The 25,299-nt window shown below is 35.0% G+C and overlaps 1 protein-coding gene across 2 annotated transcripts in view; it reads left to right on the top strand.

Moving 5' to 3' along the window:
* Positions 1-23,598, top strand: part of LOC121304340 (methyl-CpG-binding domain protein 2-like) — a 51,505-nt gene extending 27,907 nt beyond the window's left edge. For both annotated transcript variants that reach the window (XM_041235432.1, XM_041235422.1), the window contains exons 5-8: positions 9,348-9,438; positions 10,306-10,483; positions 17,475-17,616; positions 23,398-23,598. In XM_041235432.1, coding sequence (XP_041091366.1) covers positions 9,348-9,438; positions 10,306-10,483; positions 17,475-17,604 — 399 coding nt within the window. In that variant the 3' untranslated portion in view covers positions 17,605-17,616; positions 23,398-23,598. The remainder of the gene's footprint in view (positions 1-9,347; positions 9,439-10,305; positions 10,484-17,474; positions 17,617-23,397) is intronic.
* Positions 23,599-25,299: the final 1,701 nt, after the last annotated feature.

The following is a 25,299-nucleotide window of genomic DNA, read 5'->3' as shown; positions in this document are numbered from 1 at the left end:
CCAAAGATTTTTGGACATTCTGTGACCCTGAAATCAGTCGTTTTATTTTTGGTCTGGGCTCGTTGACGTGTGCAATGCTGAAATAAATCAAATCTCTAATCTGACCTCTCATTACCATAACATCCCCAGTAGTCCCATCTCTTGCTGTGGTTGATGATTTTATTTAACAGATTTTTTCACTTTTACTTGTGTTTTTTTTTTTTTTTTTAATATATTTTGTTTTGCTTTTTTCTGTTTTTACAGTACCCATGACCAGCTATAAATTTAAAAAAAAAAAAGTGTCATTCTTTGCTCCACACTGAAACTGAGGTCAATACAACATGTTGTAACCTATTCTGAATCATTTGTACACTACAGGGCTTTATCTGACTAGAAACTGGTTTGCCACAGATTACTAGCAGGTGTCTCGTGCTGAAGATCAGGTCACTATAAGGCCATCTTCTAAATAAATACTACACTTCATAATTTGATTAAACAGGACATTTTAAAATAAATCCTGTTCAATGCTGCACTTGAACTAAAGTTTGATTAGTACTTACAAGAAAGGGCTGTATGCCTGCAGATGATGCACACAAATGCTACTGTGTTTTCTGTTAGTGATGTCCTGGAATTATTGCATTCACTGAGATGGACAGCCATGACGTGCATGACTGCAATTAGCTGTACATTGTTCACTTATCTTTCACTTTCAGCGCTGCTAAAAAATTTGTTTGCATACATACATTTGTGCCCCTTGGATCTTTTGAAGAGCTAGAGAGAAGTTTCTTTAAGTACAGTAAAACTCAGATGGAAGAAGCATTCTGATGAATTGCTTATTCATTAGCATTTAGTTGTTTTTCTGCTTCACAATATAAATAGGTCACTTTTGGAGCAGAGTAGTTTGCAGAGAGCATGTGTGTATAAAATGTCAATACACTGTAGATTGGTACTTCCACCATTGTTCGCCATTGTAATGTAAACAGTCACATAATTGCATCACAGGGAATTTGGAGTTATCAATATAGTTACTTTTATAGCGCTCTTCTTGTGGTAAAAAAAAAAAAAACTTTAACTTGGTTTAGACTTTTGGCTGAAAGGTTGATTTTTTTATTTTTCTTCAGTAAAGTTTCAGTGATCAATATTTTGTAGGGTCTCATGCAGTTACAGTATTTTTCCAGCAGAGGTTCCCATGCACACACACATGAAACAGTGAAATAATATTACTGTGATACATTTCCTAATAGTGTCCTTTTTCAAAACACAAAATGTAACAGAGGGTCAATTACTCTACACCTTTCGATTTTAAACTTAACAGTGAGCAGTTTTTAATAATCTATTCGCTGCTTGCTGCATTTGAGTGCTAATCTTTTTTATGGAGTTTAATGCGAGTCCTTTAGGGATACAGGTACTTAGTACAGATAATGGGATGTAAAGGTAATTGCAGTATGTTTGCATTTATTTCTGTATCTTGCTTTGGCCTGCAGCTTGTTGGGTATCAGTCTTCTGATGGTGAAAAGTGATTTCATAAGATGTAGTGGATTGCTTAACATTTAACTAGGCAACAGTGTTCAGTTTTCTGTGGCTAGAATTTATGTAAGTTTTGTATGTGGATTCACAATACTGTCAAGCCTTTTTTTGTAAAAAAGATGTTATTATTAAAGTCTTGAACATTTAAAAACCTTTTAAAACAAAGCTTGGAAATGAGATATTGTTGATCACCATTTTATTTTTATTTAGCAGTCCTCCATGAAATGTTTTGATTTAATACAGAACCAGTACAGTATGTATGCCCAGTATATTTTTCAAAACATCTCATCGCTCTCAACTCAAACGCTGAAGTTCTTCAACGAAGACACAATGATGTAATCTTCAAAGCTGTCCCGGAGAAGATGTGCTTTCTCCGGAACGACGAAAGCTTTTGCCTACAGACTTAAGGGATACTGTGCTGGTGCGCAACTAACTTCTATAGAGAGGATGACCGTGTTAAGAAGACTTTGTTTTAAACATCGCACCAACAGAATAGGTATCAAACTTATATTGTGTGTTTACAAGTAACTGAACTGAAGCCATGATATTGGTATCGTCACAATACATAATGTGCGTCTGTTCAACTAGATGCTGAACATTGTACATGTGTACTTAGCCACGTGGCAGCTGGCACATGTATATGTAATGCGTGACTCAACCAAACAGTGCATGATGAACTGTTAAGACTGCTTCACTAATGCAGAACTCTATGACCAGACAGCACATCAAGGATTAATTATGAACATTTAATAATGCATTACTTTTCTTTGAATGTTTTATTTTGTTTCTTCTTTATACATATGTAACTACGATGCCTATCCTTTATTCTTCTTCCTTTGAGAATATGAATAAATGTAATAATAATTTGGATTGTTAGGTTTCTTTTTGTCTTATAACAAATACACATGTATGATTGATTTGAAATACTTAAACATACATAATATTAATTGTTAATCTCTAACCATCATGAATCTAGGGATAGTTAAGCCAGAATCGCTAGTTCTTATTGAGGTATTGTGTTTATTATGGTTAGTAATTACATTATGAGCTATAATGGGTATTTTCTTTAATGGTAATTGGCGAGGACACAGTTGTGACATAAACCCTAGATATACAGTGTAAATATGCACAACATAGAATGTGTTTAAAAAATAAAAAAAAGGCATGCCAGGAGAAATCTGTTAAATGTAGCGAAAGGATGACTTGTTATAATTCAGAAACATTACATTCCCAGAGGTTGTCTAAGCCGAATGATCCTGCACTAAACAGAGTAGGAAATCTCAGGCTGTGAGTATCTTAAGCTAAGCAAATATTCTAGATTCTAGAAATGGTGATAACTCTCCCTCCCAATTCCATTATGCTGTACAAACGAACAAGCCACCATATATTAGCTATACAAGCTGGGCCCATAGAGTATCTGAAATAAGGAAGTGGTTTGTCTAGGTTAAAGCATCCAGGGTTTTTAAAACTGAAAACCAGTTTAGTCAGATGGTGCTTGTAATTCAATACAATGAAAATGTGGATTTGAATCAATGTTGTGATATTATTATTTGAATTAATGTTGGGATGTTCTGAAAAGATTTACTTACCGTATTTGAAGTCTGTTTTCGTTTCTAAACACTGCATTCTTAAACTCCTATATGAGTCCTGCCAAGATCCCATTAGTGTCAATGTCTTATTTAAGAATAGTTGTACAATAAATAATGAGCTAACAAAAATGTGAGTGATTTAAACTGTCAGGTCAGTCTCCAATACTTGGTATCAACAGTGGGAACACAAGATCAAATTTTAAAGATTACTGCATTTGTCTTTTATCGAATGTATGAGGTATGAGTTTAAATAACAAGCAAGTCTTAAGATAAAAAGTTTTATTCAGGAACCATCCACTATTTGTATGAAACATTGCCACCAAAAAGCATGGGTGTTTTTTATTACACTTAATTATGTCTTTTTTGAAGACTTATGGATTGCTTATGTACGTTTATCAAAATATAATGTCAATTATGTTTAACATCCTCAAACATGTAATGCATGGAACAGTCTATTTACCTAGTTTGGCATTTGTGTTACACAGAAATGCAATTGGAACTGACTCTTATTTGGATCTAAGACATCACAAAAGATTATTCTCTTAATATTTACCTTGAAAGGGGTACTTTCAGGACATAGTACATATTAACCAGGAATAAGCTTTAATTTTATAGATTTGCAGTTGGCAAACGGAACCAGAAATTCCCAACCTGTCTTTTTTTTTTTTTTTTTTTTTTTTTTTTTTTTAATGCAACAAAGCAGAAAACCATTTTTAAAGTAATTTAAAAACATTTACATTTCAAACATTTGTTAAAAGAACTGTTTGACAAAATCCTTCTAGCTAATGAAATAGCTTCCAAAGTCCTACGTGTCGCAGGGATGGAGGTAAGACTCCTATTGCATAGCTGTTTCCAGGTATTACTACAAGCTTAGGTTTGTCTTATTAAACTGATAGTAAAACATGAATGGATTAAACTGCTGTGCACTGGGAGTCTTATTTTGCAAGCTTGTATTCTCATTTTAATTTTCAGTAGAACCTGTAAAGAAAAAATTATTGCAAAATGTTTTATTTCACTCATCTTTACTATACCTACTGTATATTGCTTTAAATCACACATTTTATACACAGTAGAATGCAAAACTTTGGGACCACTCCACTAACCCTAATGCTAAAATTGCTTTTGGGAGCTGTCAACAAACTGAATTGTAAGCAAAATCTGCATTCTAAAGAAGTGGAGTGCACAGTGGCTGAACTTGGGAAGAATGCAGTGAACAGCCATATATAATCAACAATAGTTAAAATATTTTCTCTCAGATGTTATCCTTTTGTCTTGTATTATTTTTTGAGACTTATTCATAAATAAGTTAGTATTCCTCAATTTAGTTGCATATCATTACTCTTGTTGATTACTAAAATAGGTAACTTTAAAAAATAGACTGCATATTTATTTATTTAGCAGCTGTCGTTTTATCCATGTCAATGTTTTTAATAGTAATAAAGTTTAATAAAATGTTACCTCCCAGTGCAACAGAGACATCCTCTGCTTTTGTGTCTTGGTTACACCCACAACTGTCAATTAATAATTCTTGATTGATTGATTTAGCTTCAGTCTCAGATATTTTAAGATATTTAAAAACAGGTGATAATAGTTGTAATGTTGGATGTATACAACACACAGGAATTTAAGGTTTAGGCTGTTTGAATATGAATGGAAAGAAACAAGATGTATACTGTATGAAGAAAGCAAGTAGCTGAAACTGCTTCTCAACAAAATAAGCCTGTATTATTAACAGTAGAAACCAAAGAAAATTGTGAAATAAACAATGGAGTTTAATAATATAAATGTTTAATTTTCTCAGCTGAAAACCCTGTCATGACGTTACAAAAGACTCCAGTTCCGGTTTGGTGTCAAAGGTAATTGTTCTTTCGTAATCCAAAAGCCATTTTTATAACACTGAATTTTAATGAATACAATACACTTAAAGTACTGTTATTCCGTTTCAAATGTAATTGTTCTTTTTTCCCCTCCATCTTTGTTTTTGTGGACCCAGCATTTCAAACATTAACTATATGAGTTCAGCATATTCCCACTTTGAGCCAATGTTATAAAGACTCAATAAAAAAAGTAAAATAAAATGTTGGCAATTGTTGTAAAACACTGGATTACGGTATTGATGAAAAGTATGGAAATTTAACGCACACTGCTCTACGGGCATGTCATATCCTGACATTACCTCAAACGGGGAGCAGTTCATATTGGATATAAATATCCTCTAATAAGAACTGAAACGTAGGTGTGTGTTTTGGGGTTTTATTTATTTATTTTATTTGCAGTAGAATTATTGACACTATATGCAATGTGTGAAACTTGCATTTTGATTCAGTAACTCCAACATGCAAAAAGAAAACCTAACACCAACAGCATATTGTATTAATTTTCAGTAAAATAACACATTGAAAGCGTATATAACAAAGGAGTTTCTTAATTCAAGGTACATAACTGCATGTAAAATGTCACAAATACCAAGGTTTTTTTCATGACATGCACTGTTTTTGTCAAGATTCTTAGATATACTTAAAGTAAAAATAATGCACTTATGTTTTAGTGTGTGTAAAACTGACCAAATAGTTTAAAAAAAAAAAAAAAAAAAAAAAAAAAAAAAAAAAAAAAACCTTAATAAAATAACTTTTCATAATAAAGATAAACTTGAACAAATGTGACTATTGGGACCAAATGTTGGAGACTGATCCATCTACAATAAACTAGGTTTTATTGTTTTTAAAACTTGGAGGAACAATGTAGACATGTTGATAATGCTTTGGGAGCATGGTTTACTTTCACTTCCAAATGTGAGATTTTAGTAGGAATACAGCATGTCTTTGACCTTTCTATAGTACTAATTTAAAAAAAAAAAAAAAAAAAAAAGGATTTGTTTAGCACACTGTGGATATGAAGCCTTTTTCAGTATCTTTGATGCCTCATATGCCCTTTTGTTAAGTGTTCTGTTCAATGGCATGCAGTTTTCTTCTAAGCCTTACTTAGCTTCTGCATCTTACACACAAGTCATTAGTTTAGTGGCAGGGTGCAAATGAAGAGAAAAGTCAGTTTAGCATAACAATTTGGAAGTCATACAGTACTTGTAAGTTTTATACAGAAACCAGTATATTTACATAACATTAAGAACACTGTTCATCTATTGAAGAAATGTGATTTGATTTCAGGCTATCAGTAATGGGTTATTGCTCTCTCCCTTTTTATTGTTGAAAAAATCATTTTGGTGGAATATTGTCCTGCTTGTATAATTTAAACCTAGTAATTCATGGTAGAGCTATGCGATTGGCTGGCCTTATTGACCCACACATCTCTTGTGCTGTAATCCAATTCTCAGATTTCATACATGGGTCAGTTTTGATAACTAATGTTTTAACCTACTGTATACAGTACCCCACAAGTCAGACATAAGGCTTCCTGGAGGGTCAGTAAAAGGCACAATTGATCAGGAGAACAAGAACTCACTGAAGGAGAAATATGAATTAAGGCCTCAACTCTTTACTAAAATATGTTCACAGTCAGTTGAATAAGGGTACCTGCAGAGTTGGAATAACTTCACAGCTAATGGCTATGGAATCCCTTTTAAAGGAACAAATGGTATATGCCTCCTGGCTGACTGTTTGTTTCAAAAGCTTTTAGGTCATGCTGTACAGGTAAATGTCAGAGGAATCAAACTGACATAGAGAAGGTTCCACAAGAAAATAACAAAAACAGTACATTTGTTCACAAAAGAACCAGGCAAATAATCTCGATATATCTTAACCCTTTGCAGTCAATGTATTCAGCGCTTGTTAAGTCCAATTAATTTTCCCATGCACTGTTTATTTTACACACGCTGTTTTACTTTTTTTTTTTCAGAGTTAAACAAACTTAAAAGGCACTGCATGGCAAAAGGACATCAGTATTGCATCTCCAGCCAAACCCCACCCATTGTTCGCTGTATTTTTCACACTTCTTTATAGACATGCATACTGATAAATCCTCTCCTGATCACTCATTTTATCACCAAACTCCTCAGTAATGCGATCCAAGTCATTATTTTATTACTATAACATCTCAAAATGGGGGGGGGACGTAAGAAGTGTAACTTGATGGAGTCCACAGACGGCTAACCCATAATGCACAGGGAAGGCAGACTATTTTGCTGCTGTACTTTTTTTGCTCCATGTTTACAGCCTAGTATTCAATGTTTTGTTATAATTTCGCCTTTTAAATGGTTTTAAATGGAATACAAAAAAACTGAGTCATTCAGAAGTCGGACATTTTAATAAAAAAAAAGAAAAAAACATAATAAAACACTCATGAACATTGGTTTGACCTGTAGTCCGCACTGCACAGTTACAACTAGTGATGTGCATTTTGAGGAGATTCTTGAAATCTGGTCTGAACCGGGTCTCTGTCATTGGAACTGGGTATTTCGACTTTTGGAAAAACTCACTCGGTTGTGTGTTCAGGAGTGGAGAACGGGGGGGGGGGGGGGGGGGGAGAGAGAGAGAGGAGAAGCGTAATTATAGATATCAATTGCTACGAGTGCTGGAAACACCAGCACCGTACTTGTTTTGTGAAACGTTCGTCCACCGTTGTTTTGTTAGTGTCTACACGTTTAGTTTGTCTATTTATTTTGGCCTCACGTGCCGTGTGCTGTTTTTGTTACAAACCTTTTATTTTAAGTCTGTTTAATTATTAAACTGCACATCATCGCCTTCACAATTCCAAAACCTGTGTTCTGAGTCGGTTCCTGTTTCTGGTCTGATGTCACCCACTGCAGCCATCTTTGTGGCAATGAACCTAATTGTTCTGTTGCCAGCTTCCGATATCCATTATGTAAATGTTTCATGGTTACATTAGCGGTACAACATCTTTTTTTTTGAAATTTTTTAAATAGTTTTAAGTAGCAGCTAGGGACTTTAGACTACTGTTATTTCCAATCATTGAAGAAAAAATAAATAAAAACTATTGCATGGGCTTTACAAAAATAGCTAGGGGTAAGAATGCAGTTTAACAGCTTTTAGAGCGTCCATCCAGATATCTCACCAGATTTGATACATACTTACAACCTTGAGTAAGTTTGATATTTCACCTACTTTCCACCAAAAAATGTATAACATATAAACCAGTGAACATGAATTGTTAAATAAGCATCACATTCCTGTGAATGTCAAAAGTAGAAATATGAAATAGTGAAATAACATGTTTACACAGATAATCACAAATAAACTAAAATAATCTGGTTGGCTCGCAATGACCAAAAGATTGCTCAATCTCTTCTCTCCAGTAGCTGTGTGCAGGTATGTTTTGACCCTTTTCATGCATGAAAATAACTTTATTTTTTTTTGTTTTGGTGTACTAATAGCAACATTTGCATACGGTTAAAATGTATTAGACAAATCTATAAATTTTCTAACTTTACCTAATCATTTATTTCCAAATAAATGCATGTTTAAACAATGTAACATTTTAAAGAGCATCTATGCATTCTGTTACCATTCTAAAACGAGTGCAGTGTGCTGCCACACTTCTTTTTGGTGTTTTAAGTTCTGTGAGAACCACAGTACTGAATACTGTTAATTAAAATAATGCTATATTTACCCTGCTAAAGCAAAGGATAAGCTGTGTAAATTCAGTCATGTTGAAAACTTAAAACGCACAACACAGCCCTGCACATGATCCTAAATCCTAGTTTTCAAATGTGTTACATTTTCTTTAGAGCCTACATGTATAAATAATGTTACCTGGGCATAAGCAATATTAATAGTTTCTTTCTCTAGTCAATCCCTCCTTGATGTTGTTGTTAATTTCTTCAGTTTAACACCTGATGTGGCAAACCGGGGCACAGAGATTGTATGTGGTTTTTGTAGCTGAGGTTTTATAAAATGTATGTTTTATGTGAATTGGGCATACATGTAAAAGCTTTGAGTAAAATTTCAGAAACTGTTTGTTACCTAGCCTCATGTGATTTTATTAGGTAGATCCATCTGGTAAAATGGCGAGTTTTAATTTATTTTTCTACAGTCAAGTTCAAATGTTCTTCTGAAAGTGGTCCAGAATGGCTCGGATTGCATCTGAGAGCATGTACAACCCCAAAGCTTCGGGGGATCTAGATGGCCCGCAGACCCCCAGCCAAAACATTGGTTTTGCCCCAGGAGTCTGTCGAAGTGATCACTGGCTACCTTCACACAGTAATATATGTATGCTGTAAAGTACAGCTGTGTTACTATGAAACCTGATGGGTTTTTTTTTGTTTCCTTTTAACTGCAGCTTTTCTGGGAGAAGAGACTACAAGGTTTGACTGCGTCTGATGTAACTGAACAGATAATAAGAACCATGGAACTTCCAAAAGGTTTACAAGGTGGGCTTGTTTCTCTGAAGTAGAGTAAACATCACACTTGATCTTTTTATAGTTTATACTATAATATGGGGAAGATTGACAGACTGCATTTTTTCATTGGAGTATTACTTATCATTGAGCTTTACCATTAGCAGTGAGATGTCTGTTATAGACATCTAAAACCAATTTATGGGAATTTATTTTGTTTCTATACTGATGTAGTCCAAGTTAAATTCTTCTTAGCTGGTGTAAATCCATTTAACCCACAACCCCTGCATATGTTGTAGTTGTATTAATTTTAATTCATCTCAGACAAATGTGTGCATGTTCATTGAAGGTTATAAAATGCACCCATTGCTCATAAGCAATCAAGGTGCACCTGAAAGCCTTGCAGAAGTCCTCACCAAGACTTATGTTTCCCAAGATGAGGTGCTTGTCATAACTTCCACAGTGGTCCATTGAGGGCGCTTTCATACCTAATGATGAATAATGGAAAATGGGGCTTCCTGTGGGATATGTGGCAGCTCTACAGTATGTGGCAAATTTCAGTTTGACCTAATGCGATTTTTGTTTAGTCCCCAAGTGACTGTAACAAATACCACCTAAAATTATATAACCAAAATAAATAGAGTCAAACAGTCTTTTCTACCTCAGATCATAATGTTGCTGTTGTTTTTATGCACCTAAAAATACTAGAATCTAATTACAGGATTGTGTTTAATAATCATCAATTGAAACCCTATCAACAAGGTCTGTGCTAACATATGGTATTTGTGCAGTTTATGGCCTAAATAGTTGTGTAGGGTAAACAGGTGTATTTTGGTCATGTTATTCAGTTGGTGGTGTTGTGAATTATGCTAGTCTTAGATTTGGTTTTTGTGTTTTCAGGTGTTGGTCCAGGTAACACAGACGAGACCCTTTTATCTGCTATTGCAAGCGCTTTGCACACAAGTTCAGCACCAATCACGGGACAGCTGTCTGCAGCAGTGGAAAAGAACCCAGCTGTATGGCTGAATGTGACCCAGCCCCTCTGCAAAGCCTTTATGGTCACAGATGAGGACATTCGGTAAGACTCTCTGTTAAGACAACTAAACATTTGAATTGTGTACTGTATTTTAAAAGTTGTGTGGTATTTACAGGTTGTATGGTCTACATAGTTTCACAGTATACTGGTATTCTATACACTACACTTTTGTTTTTGATAGAGTAGTTAAACAACAGGTGCACATTGTACAGTGCAAGAGATGGACCCCAAGGCTGCTCAGTCATACACGTTATACAGTACACAGGGTGCACATTATACTTTTTGCTAATTTATTAATAGTTTCTTTTAAAACACCAGTGTATCTGTCTCAAATATGGAGCTTTATGCAGGGCTTCGAAAAGAGAGATCATTATATGGTACATGAAGCCAGACAGTTTCCAAACTACTTTATAGATACAGAAATGCCTCAATCTGACAAGCCCCCTCAATAAAAATAAATACATAATAAAACATAGACTGCATGTAGATTTAAAGCAGTGTTTTTGCTCTATACAGACCTGCCACACAACCAGGAACATACAACATCTCATTGTTTTTGAGTGAAAATTTAAAAAGGTCAGTGGCATACATCCTTGACCTGACTAAAATAGTTTTGGCCTCAATGGAGGAGACTGGAACCTGTGTAAATCTGTCATCTTGCCATTTCTTGAAGTATTCAACTTTGAAATACGCAGCGGTCAACTGTATCGAGGAAAATGATAAAAAATGTATGGGCATCTTGTAGGCTCTGCTCTTATACACTGTTCATATATAGATTTTAAATTCTTACTTTGTGTGAAACAAGTATGGGTGAAAGAAACCACAGTAAATATATTGGCAATTTGTATGCAAATTATATTGAACAATACTGCATTTACTATTTTAGACCACTTCATAGTTAGTTATTTTATTTCTGTCCACCATTATCTTTAATTCTTGTATATTACATACTTAATTCAGCAAAGTGTGACATTGGTAGGGGGGGAATACTTCTGCAAACCACTATATACAGTGCCTATAGAAAGTCTACACCCCTTTGAACTTTTTTTCACATTTTGTTATATCAGTGCCTGTGTCAAAGTTTCATGCATTTTTAAATCAGGATTTTTTTTCCACTTTTAACTATACACCATACTCCACACTGTTAAGGGGAAAAAAATTATTGAGAAAAAAATTATATAATAAAAATACAAAACTGAAAGATCATAATTGGATAAGTCTCCACCCCCTGAGTTAATACTTGGTGGAAGCACCTTTTGGCAGCAATTACAGCTGTGTTTCTGTTAGGATAGGTCTCTATCAAATTTGCACACCTAGATTTAATATTTGATCATTCTTCTTGACACAGCATGAACAGTTTTGTAAAGTACCTTGGGAGGGTTGATGGACAGCAATCTTTAACTCATGCCACAAATTTTCGATTTGGATTTAGGTTGGGGCTCTGACTGGGCTACTCAAGGACATTTACCTTTTTGTTCCTTGGCCACTCCAGTGTAGCTTTGGCTGTGTGCTTTGGGTCATTGTCATGGTGAAAGGTGAACTTCTATACCAGTTTCAGCTTTCTTGCAGAGGGCAGCATGTTTTCCTCAAGGACTTTTCTGTACTTTGCTCCATTCATTTTCCCTTCTGCTCCTACAAGTGCCCTGGTCCCTGCCGATAAGAAACATCCCCATACCATGATGCTGTCACCACCATGCTTCACAGTAAGGATGGTGTTCTTTGGGTGATGCGCTGTTTTGGGTTTGCACCAAGCGTAACGCTTTGCATTTAGGCCAGAAAGTTCAAATTTAGTTTTGTCAGACCACAACTTTTTGCCCCATGGCTACAGAATATTTTGCATACTTCTAATGGGATTAAAGGTGGGCTTTCTTGAGTAATGGCTTCCTTCTTGCCACCCTACTGTACAGACCAGATTTGTGGAGTGCTTGGGATATTGTTGTCACATGCACACTTTGACCAGTCTTGGCTATAAAAGCCTGTAGCTGTTGCAAAGTTGCCATTGGCCTCTTAGTAGCCTCTCTGATCAGTCTCCTCCTTGCTCGGTAATCCAGTTTGAAGGGACGGCCTGATCTAAGCAGGGTCTTGGTGGTGCGATGCACCTTCCACTTCTTAATTGTCTTGACTGTGCTCCAAGGGATATTTAAGGCGTTTGATTTTTTTTTTTTTATACGCATCCCCTTATCTGTTCCTTTCAACAATTTTTTGTCCCAGAGTTCTTTTGAAACCTCCTTGGTGTGCATGGTTGAGACTTTGCTTTGAAATGCACTACCCAGCAGAGGGAACCTACAGGAACTGCTGAATTTATCCTGAAATCATGTGAATCTCTACAATTGAACAGAGGTGTAGGCCACTTAACTTGGTGTGTGATTTTTGAAGGTGACTGGTTACACCTGAGCTAATTTGGGATTGCTGTTACAAGGGGGGTGGACAACCAAGCTATTTCAGTTTTTATTTTTAATTAATTTTCTACCCATTTCTAGAATATTTTTTTTACTTGGAAGTTGTGGGGTAAGTAAATAAATAAATGAAAAAACAAACTGTTGTAATACATTTTAATTCCGGGCTATAAGGCAACAAAAGGTGAATTTGAATTTTGTTGTTTAACACTTGAAAAGATATAAACCGTGTCTAACACCTACACAGACGTATATATATATATATATATATATATATATATATATATATATATATATATATATATATATAAACACATATAAAAAATAAGTCAGATTGCAGAATTGGGTCTTAACTAGGCCTTTAAAAAATACTAGTAGTCGCTGTGGGCCCTGTTTTCAGCTTTAGTGAAAGAGTAAGGCGTGACAATGATTGAATGCTGTTGGTGTCATGAAGTTTGTCTTGTGTGGAATTATGTTTAAAAAAATGAATGAAAGCACAGTAAATACATAGAGCTGTGTTAAATTTCTGATGGCTCAGCAGCAATGTGTTTTTCGCTGAGAGCTGCAACCAGCTTTATTTCCGGTTTAAATTAAAGGTTGATAAACAAACCTAAAATCATTTTAAAACTAACAATTTCACACCCACAAATGCTACAATTTGCTTGTGCAAATCTTACAACTGCAAGACCTTGTGCCGTACTGTACAGGGCTTGCAGAATTTTGGTAATGGTACTTGTCCTTCAGGCAGTCCATTGTAGACATTTGGTTGTCCAAAAAAAGTCAAGTTGCCCATAATTGACCTATGGAATGTGATTTGTGATAACTCAATATAGGTACAGTATCTCAGGGTTCATACACTTTTCAACATCAAAATTCCATAGTTTTTCCAGACTTACATTTGTTTTTCCCAGACTCTTTTAGTTAGTTTCTACTAGTTTTTCAGTCGTTATCCACATTGGCGGGCAGCCGCAGAACGTTATAACTTTTTGATCCAGAGCAGAAGTTGCTCCTGCTTTTCTAAAAGTAATCGTCACAATCTGGAAGTGCAAGAAACAATGCAGGTATGCAAAAGAAAAGTAAGATGTGCAATATATGAGAACTACGTTGCATTATTTACAAAAAGAACATACAAAGTTGTATATTGCAAGTAGAATATATAGAATAGTATAATGGTACCAACAGTATACTAAAACCAGGCAATTTTGGCACAAGTATATTACTTTTTTGTAAGGGATGATATTGGATTCTGATCCAAACTTCTTTATACCCTCTGTTAAATATTTAACACTATGGGAGGTGAAAAATAAAAAAAATGAAATGACAAATGTGCAAGCATTATATATTAAAATGTGCAAGTGTGATCTATTAAGCATATAGGTCAAATACTAAATACAGTACACCATCGCTATAACAACCCTGTTTGGGTCCAAAGCCTTTTGCTCGCTGTAGTAAAAGGACAGTCCAAAACAAACAATGTAAGCTGCTGGAGTGAGTTAAGGAAGTCACCTTGGATAAAGACATTAGCTAAACTATTAATAATATTAGTACTGTTTTATTCTTTGATTTTTCTTTATTACCACAGTATTTGTCACTATTACCATAATAATAATAAGTTATAATAATAGCAATAAGATTGTGAATAAAAGTAGAATTACAAGTACAGTACCTATTTGTGGCATGCTTTATTCAATATTCTGGCTAGATTTTATTCATTGAAGAACACAGTACAAACCCCCCCCCCCCCCCCCCCCCCCAAAAAAAAAAAAAAAAAGCGTATCAACAAAGTTTCAGTTGTAAATGTTTATTGAAGTCTTGGTCCTTATTTTAAAAAAAAGAGCTGTACGAGCCAACATCAGCAGCAGTTTGATTTTTTTTTTTTTTTTTTTTTTTCAGTACTTAATCTTATAATGAAGGCCTATAGCGAGGATGTAAATAGTAGATCTACACTCGGCTGACGGTTTTGACCCGAGACTGTTGCTGCACTCGGTACTGTAAGTTACAAGCAAGCACCATACATTTAAAATAAAATTACCAGTACATTTTATTAATCATATTAAATAAATAAAAAGAGCGATGTCAACATGCTACGTGCTAAATCTGAGTCAGTGATAATAACTATCGTATTTGATTTTTTTTTTCCTGGTTTGGGAAATAAAGTTAACGATTTAATAAAGGTAATAACAAGATAACAAAATATGAATCTTGGTGAGCAGAGTACAGTAGCTTGTAATTCCAGTCTGTAACTTTGTTTAAAAAATCATAGCATTCAATAAAAAGTGATACACTTTGGCTGTCGTAGTGTCCATTTTAGCCTTCGTTTTACTGGAGCATACAGTCATGTGACATATACCACCAGCACGCTGACTAGATAGGATTGCTTGAGTTGTCGGGGGTGTTACACAGGGCAATCCTCACGGGATTTGGTCACTAGATGTCACTACATATGTACATGTACGTCACTCCGGAAATCACTGAAGCATTACCAATGAAAAACATTGATCCCTCTAAACGTGTTTTACCGGGATGATCTGTGAGCGGAATCTCGATTGAGAAACCACTGTTTGATTAAAGCACAGAATGTTGTCTTGTTATAGAGTTTAAAAAAAGATCTGATTGCCCGTCGGGCAAGCAGCCAAAAAAAACACGTTGTCTGACAGATTTTTTTGGATGTCACGGAACGTTGGGCTAGCGATTTTTGCAAGCCCTGCTGTATATGAATCTAATGTTATCGTTTTTTAGTAGTCTTATCATGACAAACTGAATTGTACACCAGAATGCAAAGCTCAGAACATAATTATTTTTTGTAAAATATTAACACTTGCAGAAGTTCAGTGTTTTTCTGTGCCATATATGTAAAACTTGTATCCTATGGGAAGCTTCAAGACTTTGTGAATCATTGTATGGTTTATGTGTGCTGGATTGATGAAGCCAGCAATGATATTTATTGTGGTTTGTGCTACTGATGCCTGGGCTCGGGCACTCCTATTTAAGCCTTGAGAAGAAACAAAACAGAAAAGCAAAAAAACATGCTGTGCATTCAAGATCAGTAAAACTGAATAAAACAGGAAATTATACAAATATTACATTTGATTTAATGTGAATTCAAGAAGCAAACAAACAATGGGTTGGAATTGAAAAAAAAATTATAGCCTGCCAACTTTGTTTCCAAATAATGATAAAATACTAAACTTATCTTAAATCGCCAAAGAAGGTGCCTGACAACTTCCTTTGTGTGTACTGTAGTGATTATACAATAAGAAAAAAAAAAGTATTCAGCACCAGAGGGCACTTGGAGCCTAATCATGGTAAACTCATGAACCACTAATAAAAGTGCTAAAGCCTTAATTAATTACATCTAGTTTTGCAGCATGATTTCATTATTGTGTTGACATCCTGTTGCTTAAGGATGTTTACAGTAAAAGACAGTACAGCTGCTGTAAAATGTGGGCTCAATGCCAAAGCGATTTGTTAGTTACTGCATGTTCCTAACTGAAATATGATTCGACCAGTGTTTCAGATACAATTTAAACAGGGAATTTTCAGATGTATTTCCTAGTTTTGTATTTCATGAAATTATAAATCAAGGCACACAAACTTATCATAAAGGTTAAATTACATTTTTAGTAGTTCACGTTTTATTAAATGTGTGGATTGATTGCATTTGAGTGCATATATAGTCTAGTCCACATTAATTAGGTGTACGTGCAACGGCATACATTTGTGTGTGGATAAAAAGGAAATCTAATAAAATGATTGATAAAAGTTACTTGATGTTTTAAGCACTTTTAAAGGTAGGACTTCTGAAATTAAGATGTTAATAGCTGGTCATTTTTTGTAGAATTTACAATTTTGAGGCATGGTACACTGTGTGGGATTAAGCAGCAATGTTCTGGAAATATGAGTAGCATTTCAAATCTGTTTGACAGATTAACACTAGAGTTGCCAGGTTTATGCTACTACCTAGAACCGCCAGCAGTAGTCATTTTGACAGGTACATTTTAAACAGTTTCGATATGAAAATGAAACGCAAACTATCAGATGCAACTCAAAAGTTTTATTTATGAACATCCTATCTAACATTTGCATAGCAGAAACATAATTTAAATGAAAAAATAAGCATAACAATTTATAAATTAAATAATAATTATTTATAAAAAATAACAAAGAAAATAACTGTTTTTGGATCCGAGAATTCTCCTATCAGCAAGACAAACTTCTAATAGTTATCTGAACCCTGGCCCTTTTGTGGATAATTGTCAAGCCTCCAACAACTCCAAAAGCTTCATTGTAAAGTGCACATCATAATAATTTTCCTACAACTCTCTTAATTGTTACATTTCTTTCAGTAGTTTATTTATTTCTTTTTTTCTATCTTTTGTTGTAAAGCCCATTGAACCCTAGAGTTAGAAATAGCATAGACAAAAGCTTTTTGTATATTCTAATCAAAGTGCATGTCTGGTCTTATTGCACAATCACAATCCCCCAACATACGTATTTTATAACCTACCAGATTGTCCTCAGCCCCCCATAAAGCAGGGGAATGTGAGCATTTGAAATAAAACTATTCCTCTAAACAGTTAGAAATAATGCATTTTAATCACCGTTTGAATGTAATATTTGCCTGCGCTGCGTTTCAGGAAACAGGAGGAACGAGTACACCATGTGCGGAATAAGCTGGAGGAGGCACTGATGGCAGATGTGTTGGCGCGGGCCGCGGAATCAACGAGGGAGACAGATGTGGAGATGGGCACAGAAGTTAAAGCATAGGAATAGAATTAGGTAAGGTGGTAACATACAAGATGGCTGTGCAATATAACAGAGAGCTTTACAATTACTTGAAGAATATTCCCTAGACAGGATATACAGGTGGTTAAGTGAAACCTTAGCAGTGTAGCATCAGAGTGGGTCATAATATCATTATGTGTATGAAATTAACAGAATTGAAATATATAGAGGGGGGTCCTAAGCCATTCTCTGTGTCTGCTTGGTTACTGGTCACAAACTTCCCCGCTGACAAAGAATGCTTTTAAAGAGAGTCATAAACTGACTACTGGACAAATTTTATCTTCCCCCATCGCTGAATGAGTCATTTGTTGACAGTAGTATCTTGCACAAGGCAAGCCAGACAGTTTTGGGTGCTTTGACACCTCAGACAGAAAACAGTCCATCTCATAAATCCAGCCGACTGAGCGAAACCGCAGACCAATTGAGAACAAGGGGCTGTCTAGGAACGAGAACAACCAATGAGAAACGCCCCACGTGGACTCGGGCACAGCCCAAAATAAACAAACTGACTAATCACAGGGTGGAAGTGAGAATCACAAAAGCAACCTCGTGACTTTCAAAGGGCATGCTTCCCATATGCGCTTACCACACTAAGCAAGCTCCCCACACAAGGAACAGGGCTCCAGGCAAGAGGAAGAAAGTTTGAGTCATGGCAGCATAATTGCTTGAATTCGTGGAAGGCAAGAAAGAACCAATGTTCTGAAGAATGGCTAACATCTGACTTCCTGACCAGTTTTCTGTGTGTCTTTCCTGTGCGTAATGTTCTGGAAACCAAGAAATATAGAATGGCTAAAATCCATTGGTTGTAAATAGCCATTTTAAAAACCAGGTACTAGAACTGATCTATAGTTATTGTAATAACTATACAATATCTCAAGGTAATTTTAATCCCATGTCAAGCTAACCAAGGCAATAACAGCAGAAATGTCCTTTTAAACAGGATCTGTTTAGACTGCAGAATGAGACAGATTTAGGCCTTTGAATAGGTACTGCTTTTACCCAAAGGCACAGATTCCGCTATCTCTAAAAGCAGATTTCTTCATGTCTCATTTATTTGCTGCCAGAAATTAAAAAAAAAAAAAAAAAAAATATATGCTACTTTTTCTTTTCTTGTTTCATTTCCCAAAACGCACAAGCTCAGGATCAATTATTTAGATTTTAATAAAGATTAATGAAGGTTTTTCTTTTTTTTTTTTTTTATGTATTCCTTAATTCATTAATTCTTAGCACATTTATTTCTGTTTCCTAAGTACTAATTCAAAATCGTTACTATTGCTTGAAGGTGCAAATGTGATTGCTGGGTTATAGTAGGTTTATTTTTTTTGCATGTATACAAAGAACTGCATATCAAATTACAATTAATTTCGTCAGTACACTTCTTTCCACAAGTTAATGTGTAGCCTGTCCATCTGTTCTAAGACATACGTAACAGACGTCAGGCATACGTATGCTTGTTGCGAACTGCTAAATTTTTCATCCAATTTTCTTTTTCAATTCTGCCTTTTTTAAGCTTTTTAAATAAATGTCTTGGATGCTTTAACTACCTACTTTGTCAGTAATATGTGTGTTTCATTTTGAATTTATTTTCCAGTTTGAATTAAGGGAATTCTGGAAAACAACAATTTTTAAAGATACTTGCTTTAAAAAAAAAAAAAAAAATGCTTGCAAATGATGGTTTAATGGCTGCATTTATATTACTGTAGATTTCAGTTCTAGACATGTACTGGTGTCGAGTACTCTATGCATTCCACACACGTTTTTGTCACGCTTGTGATGAGTTTATGTATTACACACTTCTGTGGATAATGCACACTGCCTTAGTGACCTGGTATTGTTTTTTTACACTGCAGCATACAGTACAGTAGGCTACTAACTCTACCTTAATGCAAGAAACGGCAGATCAAGTTCAAAGCTTGTAATACATTATGGAGCACTGTATTTATTTATTTTTTTATTCAGTGAAAAATGTACAAAGTATTTAGCTTATGTAAGATCCTATTTGAAATTAACAGTAAGGCTAGATATTATTTTAATCCAGTGTCTCCCTCCCTTTGTCATCTCTCCTTGCACAGGTTTAAGTAAATAACATTACATGCCACTTCTGGTTTAACTTAACAAAAAAAAAAAGAAATTGTGTATATTGTCCAGTTTCTTATCATTTGAAACCAAGTAAAATACCATCAGTATATTTTAAGAGCTAATACATTTCTATGGTACTATGTTGCAGAATTGAAAACAAAAGTTTGTTGAATTTAACATTTAGAATAAACATATTTTTTTAAAAAAGTATTTTTTCATATCGCATAGCTGTTCTCAGACTGGTAAAATAAATAATTGAAGCTTTACAAAAGTAATTATTTCCCTGCATTGTTTTACATTAAAAAAAAAAAAAAAAAAAGCCTTTTCTGGCTTTAAGAACCTATTGATTTGAGCTTAATTTCCTCACCTGAAGCCTATTTTAATTTCCCACACACTCCCTCTAGTGGTTGACCAAAATTATACCAAACACATCCTGTTCAGCCTGGGGTTAACATACACATTTTGTACAACTCTGCCATATGTAATTAATCAGTCCTTAGAAATTCTGGCATGTGACTGGGTAAAAATAGATCCATCTATTGCTTTTTTTTTTTTTTTTTTACAAACTCCCTCAAGTCACATCATCACGCTGAACGCCCTTCCTCTCTTCACAGAACAAAGCAAAATGGCCGGCAACAGAAAATTAATTACAAAATATACTACAAAACAAGGATGCTGAAAACATTAAAATAGTCATAGAAACTTTGCTTTAAGTGTTTTCTGACTTCTTATAATTCAAAAAAATCCAACTCTGATCTAAGTAAATACATTTTAAAAAGTTTCACAACTATGCGCTATGGACTTCAAAAACATGCCTTTCTTGACTGATTCATAAAACAAATATGGACTGCGGACCTGTGGCTTCAGGCATTGTAGTCCCTTGTTGGCAACTATAGTTCTTCAATTGGAGACCATAGTTTCCCACTATACGCCTCTTTCTCGTGTGTGCCCGTCATTACAATCCAAGCATATGCATGAAAACTGAACATTTCCTTGTCATCATTATTATAGTCTATACAATAGCACAGTGTAACAATACAAAAAGATTGGAGATGATTACGGTCCAGGTTCAGCGTTGCATTCAGATTTTAATATGGGAGAAAGTCCTAGCAAGTTTCTAACTAATCCATTAAGTTAGAATGTAGTGTTCATTTAGAGAGCCTCGATACGATACCACACAGTATCATGGTATTCGATACTATCACGATACTTTGGATCTTATGTCCATTACATGTTAAATGGCTCCCAAATTCCTTTTTTTGCAAGTGCAAAGTGCGTAAGAGGCTAGAACACAGTTAACAATGCTACAGCATGGTGAAACGCTTGCTGTTTAAATATTACCAGTTCCACTGTTCAAATTTATGAATATAAAATTCAAATAAAACTGGTAAGTGCAACACTTGGTATAGAATGCACAGCTTCCTTTATTTCTTACATATAAAAAGAGCTGGCATTTTGGACAGCTTCAAATACTCCAGTTACAAGGAATCTCATAGTTCTTATAACAAAATAACACAAATACTTTTCTTGAAGCAGACTTTTTACAACTAGGCCAGATGACTTACATACAGGGCTGTCTTAGAAGTGCCCTGAAAATGTGAGCAAGGAATGAAAAAATGAAACACTGCTGTGGAAGCTGATTCACATGGGTACTTCATGAACTGGCTTGATGAGGCTCTTGCTTGGATCAATAAACAACCAAACGAGCAACATGGGCCAAATGGACCTCCTCTTGTTTGTAGCATTTCTTATGTTCTTAGTCACATACAGCATAATACATCCATTAAGCTATACTGTTCACATCTTTTAGAAAGTAAAACAAGTAAACGGAGTATAAATGCTTAACTACAATAGCCTGATTGATTCATGTACACAATTTTTTTTTTTTTTTAAATGAACACAGTAATGTATTGCATTAGGGAATACACACAAACGTTGTATTCCTTAATTTGAAATGCTGTGATTTCATTTTACATTTTTATAGTGTTAGATATTTTGAAAGTCACCACTTCAAAATAATTTAATAACATAGTTCAGCGGATAAAAAAAGACAAAAAAAAAAACTTTCTGGATAAGAACTGCTGTGATAGTACTAAAAATGCTACTAACATACGCAAAGAAAAAAACTTTGGCAGAAGATCAGGTGGCAATCTGAAAAATGTTTCAATAAATTGGTGGTGTTTCCTCCCTTGTTTTTCACATCTTTGAAACACTTTCGACATTTTGGATATCCACTTTCAACCAGATTGCTGTTGTCATCTGGCTGAAATCCAAAGTAGTTCCACACCAAGCTTCTTTCTCCTGCGCTCGCCATGATAGCTGCAGTAATTTTAATTTTCTCAGAACGCGCAGGGTAGTTAATTGGTCACTTCCCTTAAGTGGAAATGAGTAAGCTTAGTTCATATTGTTTTTAAAACACAGAGATTGGTTTTAAAAGCTAAAAAAAGAAGAAAAAAAAACATACCCTCGAAAAACCGCAATACTTTTTCTTTTACTTGATATTTAGGTATCGTAGGATTTTTGTATCCTGATATACCGTAGGTATCGATAAACCGCAGAACACTAAGAACAGGTTAACTGGTCTAATGACATTTCCTTGACTGATCGCCTAGGCAGCAGGGTTATCTACGTGTAAACATCAGCACAGCAATGTGCTTTTCATTTTTGTTTTGTTGTTTTTAACAGCGTTAATTCTAGAAATGGTCAGTATGACAATTCACTGCTACTTATTGACCATCAAATATATTTTATACGTCTTGCATCATTTTGCTACATTCTGCATTTTACTTAGTTAACTTACCAATGTATATAAATTTTATACCGTGAAACATATTTTAGGCATATTGCATATATTGTTTTATGTAAAATAACCCTGTACTGTAAACCACATCTTCCTAGTGTTAATGCTATTATCTATGGGGGAAATCAATTGTAAATAATATGTCCTCCCTCTTAATCATCCTCAATAATATGCAAATAGGTGCGTGTTATGCTCCAAAAACTACAGTATACTTAAAATATATGTTTTATATTTTCATGCTTTTTTGATGATGCCAGTGGTGGTCTGCTTGTTTTGAGGTTACAGGTGCAGTTAGGAGGCCAAATGACTTGCCCTGAGGGACAGATTTCTTTATTAAGCTACCTACAAAGCTTTTATTGATCTTTTCCAAGACATGTATGTAACACTTTAAACTATGCATTATACAGAAGTATTTGTTTGTACATATACAGTAAAAAAAAAAAAAAAAAAAAAAAAACAGATCTGAAACTATCTGGATACTCCAAATATAAACCACAACATCAGTCCAACATGGACTGCCTCCATTGTATTTAGTGGTGTCAATAAGGGGGTCAATAATTATTTGAAAACAGTTATTTGGAAATATTCTCTTCACAGATATCTCATGATGAAGGTCCAGCAGCAATGATTTCACTTTTTTTTAAAGCTTTTTTTTGAAGACCTACATATTTAAAGCAAAATTGCCTGTGGCCTACACTTTCAATTAACTTTGGAGATAAGCTGGATAAGTTGTTTTTTTTTTTTTTCCTATAAAGGAAAGGATTGAGGCTGGAATTAAAGCTTTAGAGACAAGAAATACAAATTCAGTTCAGTGCTCAGATGTAACAATGTGGAATTGATGTGTGCAGTACAATATTTGGCATCTGTTAATTGTCATCTGTTCTTTGATTTCACAGGATTCCAAAGATATTTTATTTTTGCATCAGAAGCAAGTTCCCAAATTAAAACTGAAGACATCATGTCTGGATCGTCGTCAGTGTATGCTTAAAGAAACAAAAAGGACCCACGCACATTTTAATAGCTTTATAACAAATAGCTCGAACCAAGGCCTTTTTTGACCATCATATTTTTGATGTATATATTTCAGAGCAATGTTTATTTTGACTCAAGACAAAAAAGTATATATATATATATATATATATATATTACTATATAATATATATATATATATATATATATATATATATATTAATATATAATATGTGATTTGTAAACATATATTTGTATTAACTAATAATATTATTTGTTATTAACACTTAAACATTTGTATTTATAACAGGCTGGATTTGTATTTCTAATTTTTTTATTTGTTTTATTGGGGGGGGGGAGTTGGGCTGGAAGGGCTATGTTGTCAGGGTTTGTATTCGAATTTATATAATTTCTAAAAAAAAAACAAAGAATGGAAATGACTTATTTAAAAAGATTTTATAAATAAAAAAGGAATACCTGTACATTCTTTCATCACTGTAAAGTAAATAAATGATTATATTCACAAATGTATGTCTTGTGGTTCGTAGAATAAGATCAGCGGGTTTGTGTAATGTTGACCACTTTAGAAATCAATCACAATGAATATCATGCCAGTCTGCAGAGAGCAGAGTGTGTATGTATTGTAACATGGCAGGGAAGGGGTTAATATCCTCCCTGCCAAAAACATGTGCATATGCACATTTTTCTTTAATTATATGATTGTGTTAATTGTTAATTTTCTCCTGCACCAGTGAGTCATTGCTAATTAGAACTGGGTGCAGGGTATTTAAGAGGTGCCGTCAGTCTGCACGAGGCTGTTGAGTAGAAGGAAGCAGAAGGTGCGCTCTGTTTCTGAGCAGCTGTCCCTGCCCTGAAGCGCAGGTGGGACCAACCCATCCTCAAGCCCACCCGAAGGATGGGAAGAAGATGGGACTGTATGGACTTCAGGGGGGTGGTTGTGTTTTGGGGGGGGCTTGGAATGGCCGCTCAGTGCTACGCACTTAAGAGGGAGGATGTTTAACACGGCAGGGAGGGGGTTAATATCCTCCCTGCCAAAAACGTGTGTATACATGTTTATCTTTAATTTGATTGTGTTAATTGTTAATTTTCCTCTGCACCAGGGAGTCATTGCAAATTAGAACCGGGGTGCAGGGTATTTAATAGGTGCAGTCAGTCTGCATGAGGCTGCTGAGTAGAAGGAAGCAGAAGGTGTGCTCTGTTTCCGAGCAGTCGTATAATTATTGTAAGTTTGTGTGGTTATTTTTTGTATGATGCAGGTAAACAGCCGGCCTGTGAGCTTGTCGGGGACCTGCAACGACTGTTTAGTCAGTGCTCCGAAGGAGCTAGGTGTTTGTTTTGTTTTTGTTTATTTTTGTAATTAAAAGTGTATGTCAGCGCTGTTTCTTTCGAATCCTGTGTGTCGGTCGTGATTTGGAAGGGAAAAGAACCCTAGCGAGCCTGTGTGGTGAGCCAGCTGTTACAGTGTGTTATTTTCTTCGAGGGGTGGTTAATTACTACATTGGTCCCCTTTGCCTACTTTTGAAGAGAGGTGATTTATCTGTTCAGGCATCCCAATATATTTAATGAACCTGTTGGTGTTAATTATTTTGTATTTTAGCTAAGATACAGTGAAGTTTTAGAAAAGCCCATTTCTAGATATAGAAGGGTTATGGTCAGCTGGCTGATAATGAAGAGACTCAAGCAGCAGAAGACAGAACAGAAAAAGAACAATTTTAAGCACATCCCAAATGCCTTTGTTATTGGCCCCTGACCTGGGTCCCTGTTTTTATCCAGGATAACCAAAGCAATGCTGCAAGTGTGGCTCTTTG

Source organism: Polyodon spathula, chromosome 2 (genome assembly GCF_017654505.1).
Source record: "Polyodon spathula isolate WHYD16114869_AA chromosome 2, ASM1765450v1, whole genome shotgun sequence".
In the NCBI taxonomy this organism is placed as follows: domain Eukaryota; kingdom Metazoa; phylum Chordata; class Actinopteri; order Acipenseriformes; family Polyodontidae; genus Polyodon; species Polyodon spathula.
The sequence above is the reverse complement of the archived record's forward strand: the minus strand, read 5'-3'. Positions and strand labels throughout refer to the sequence as shown.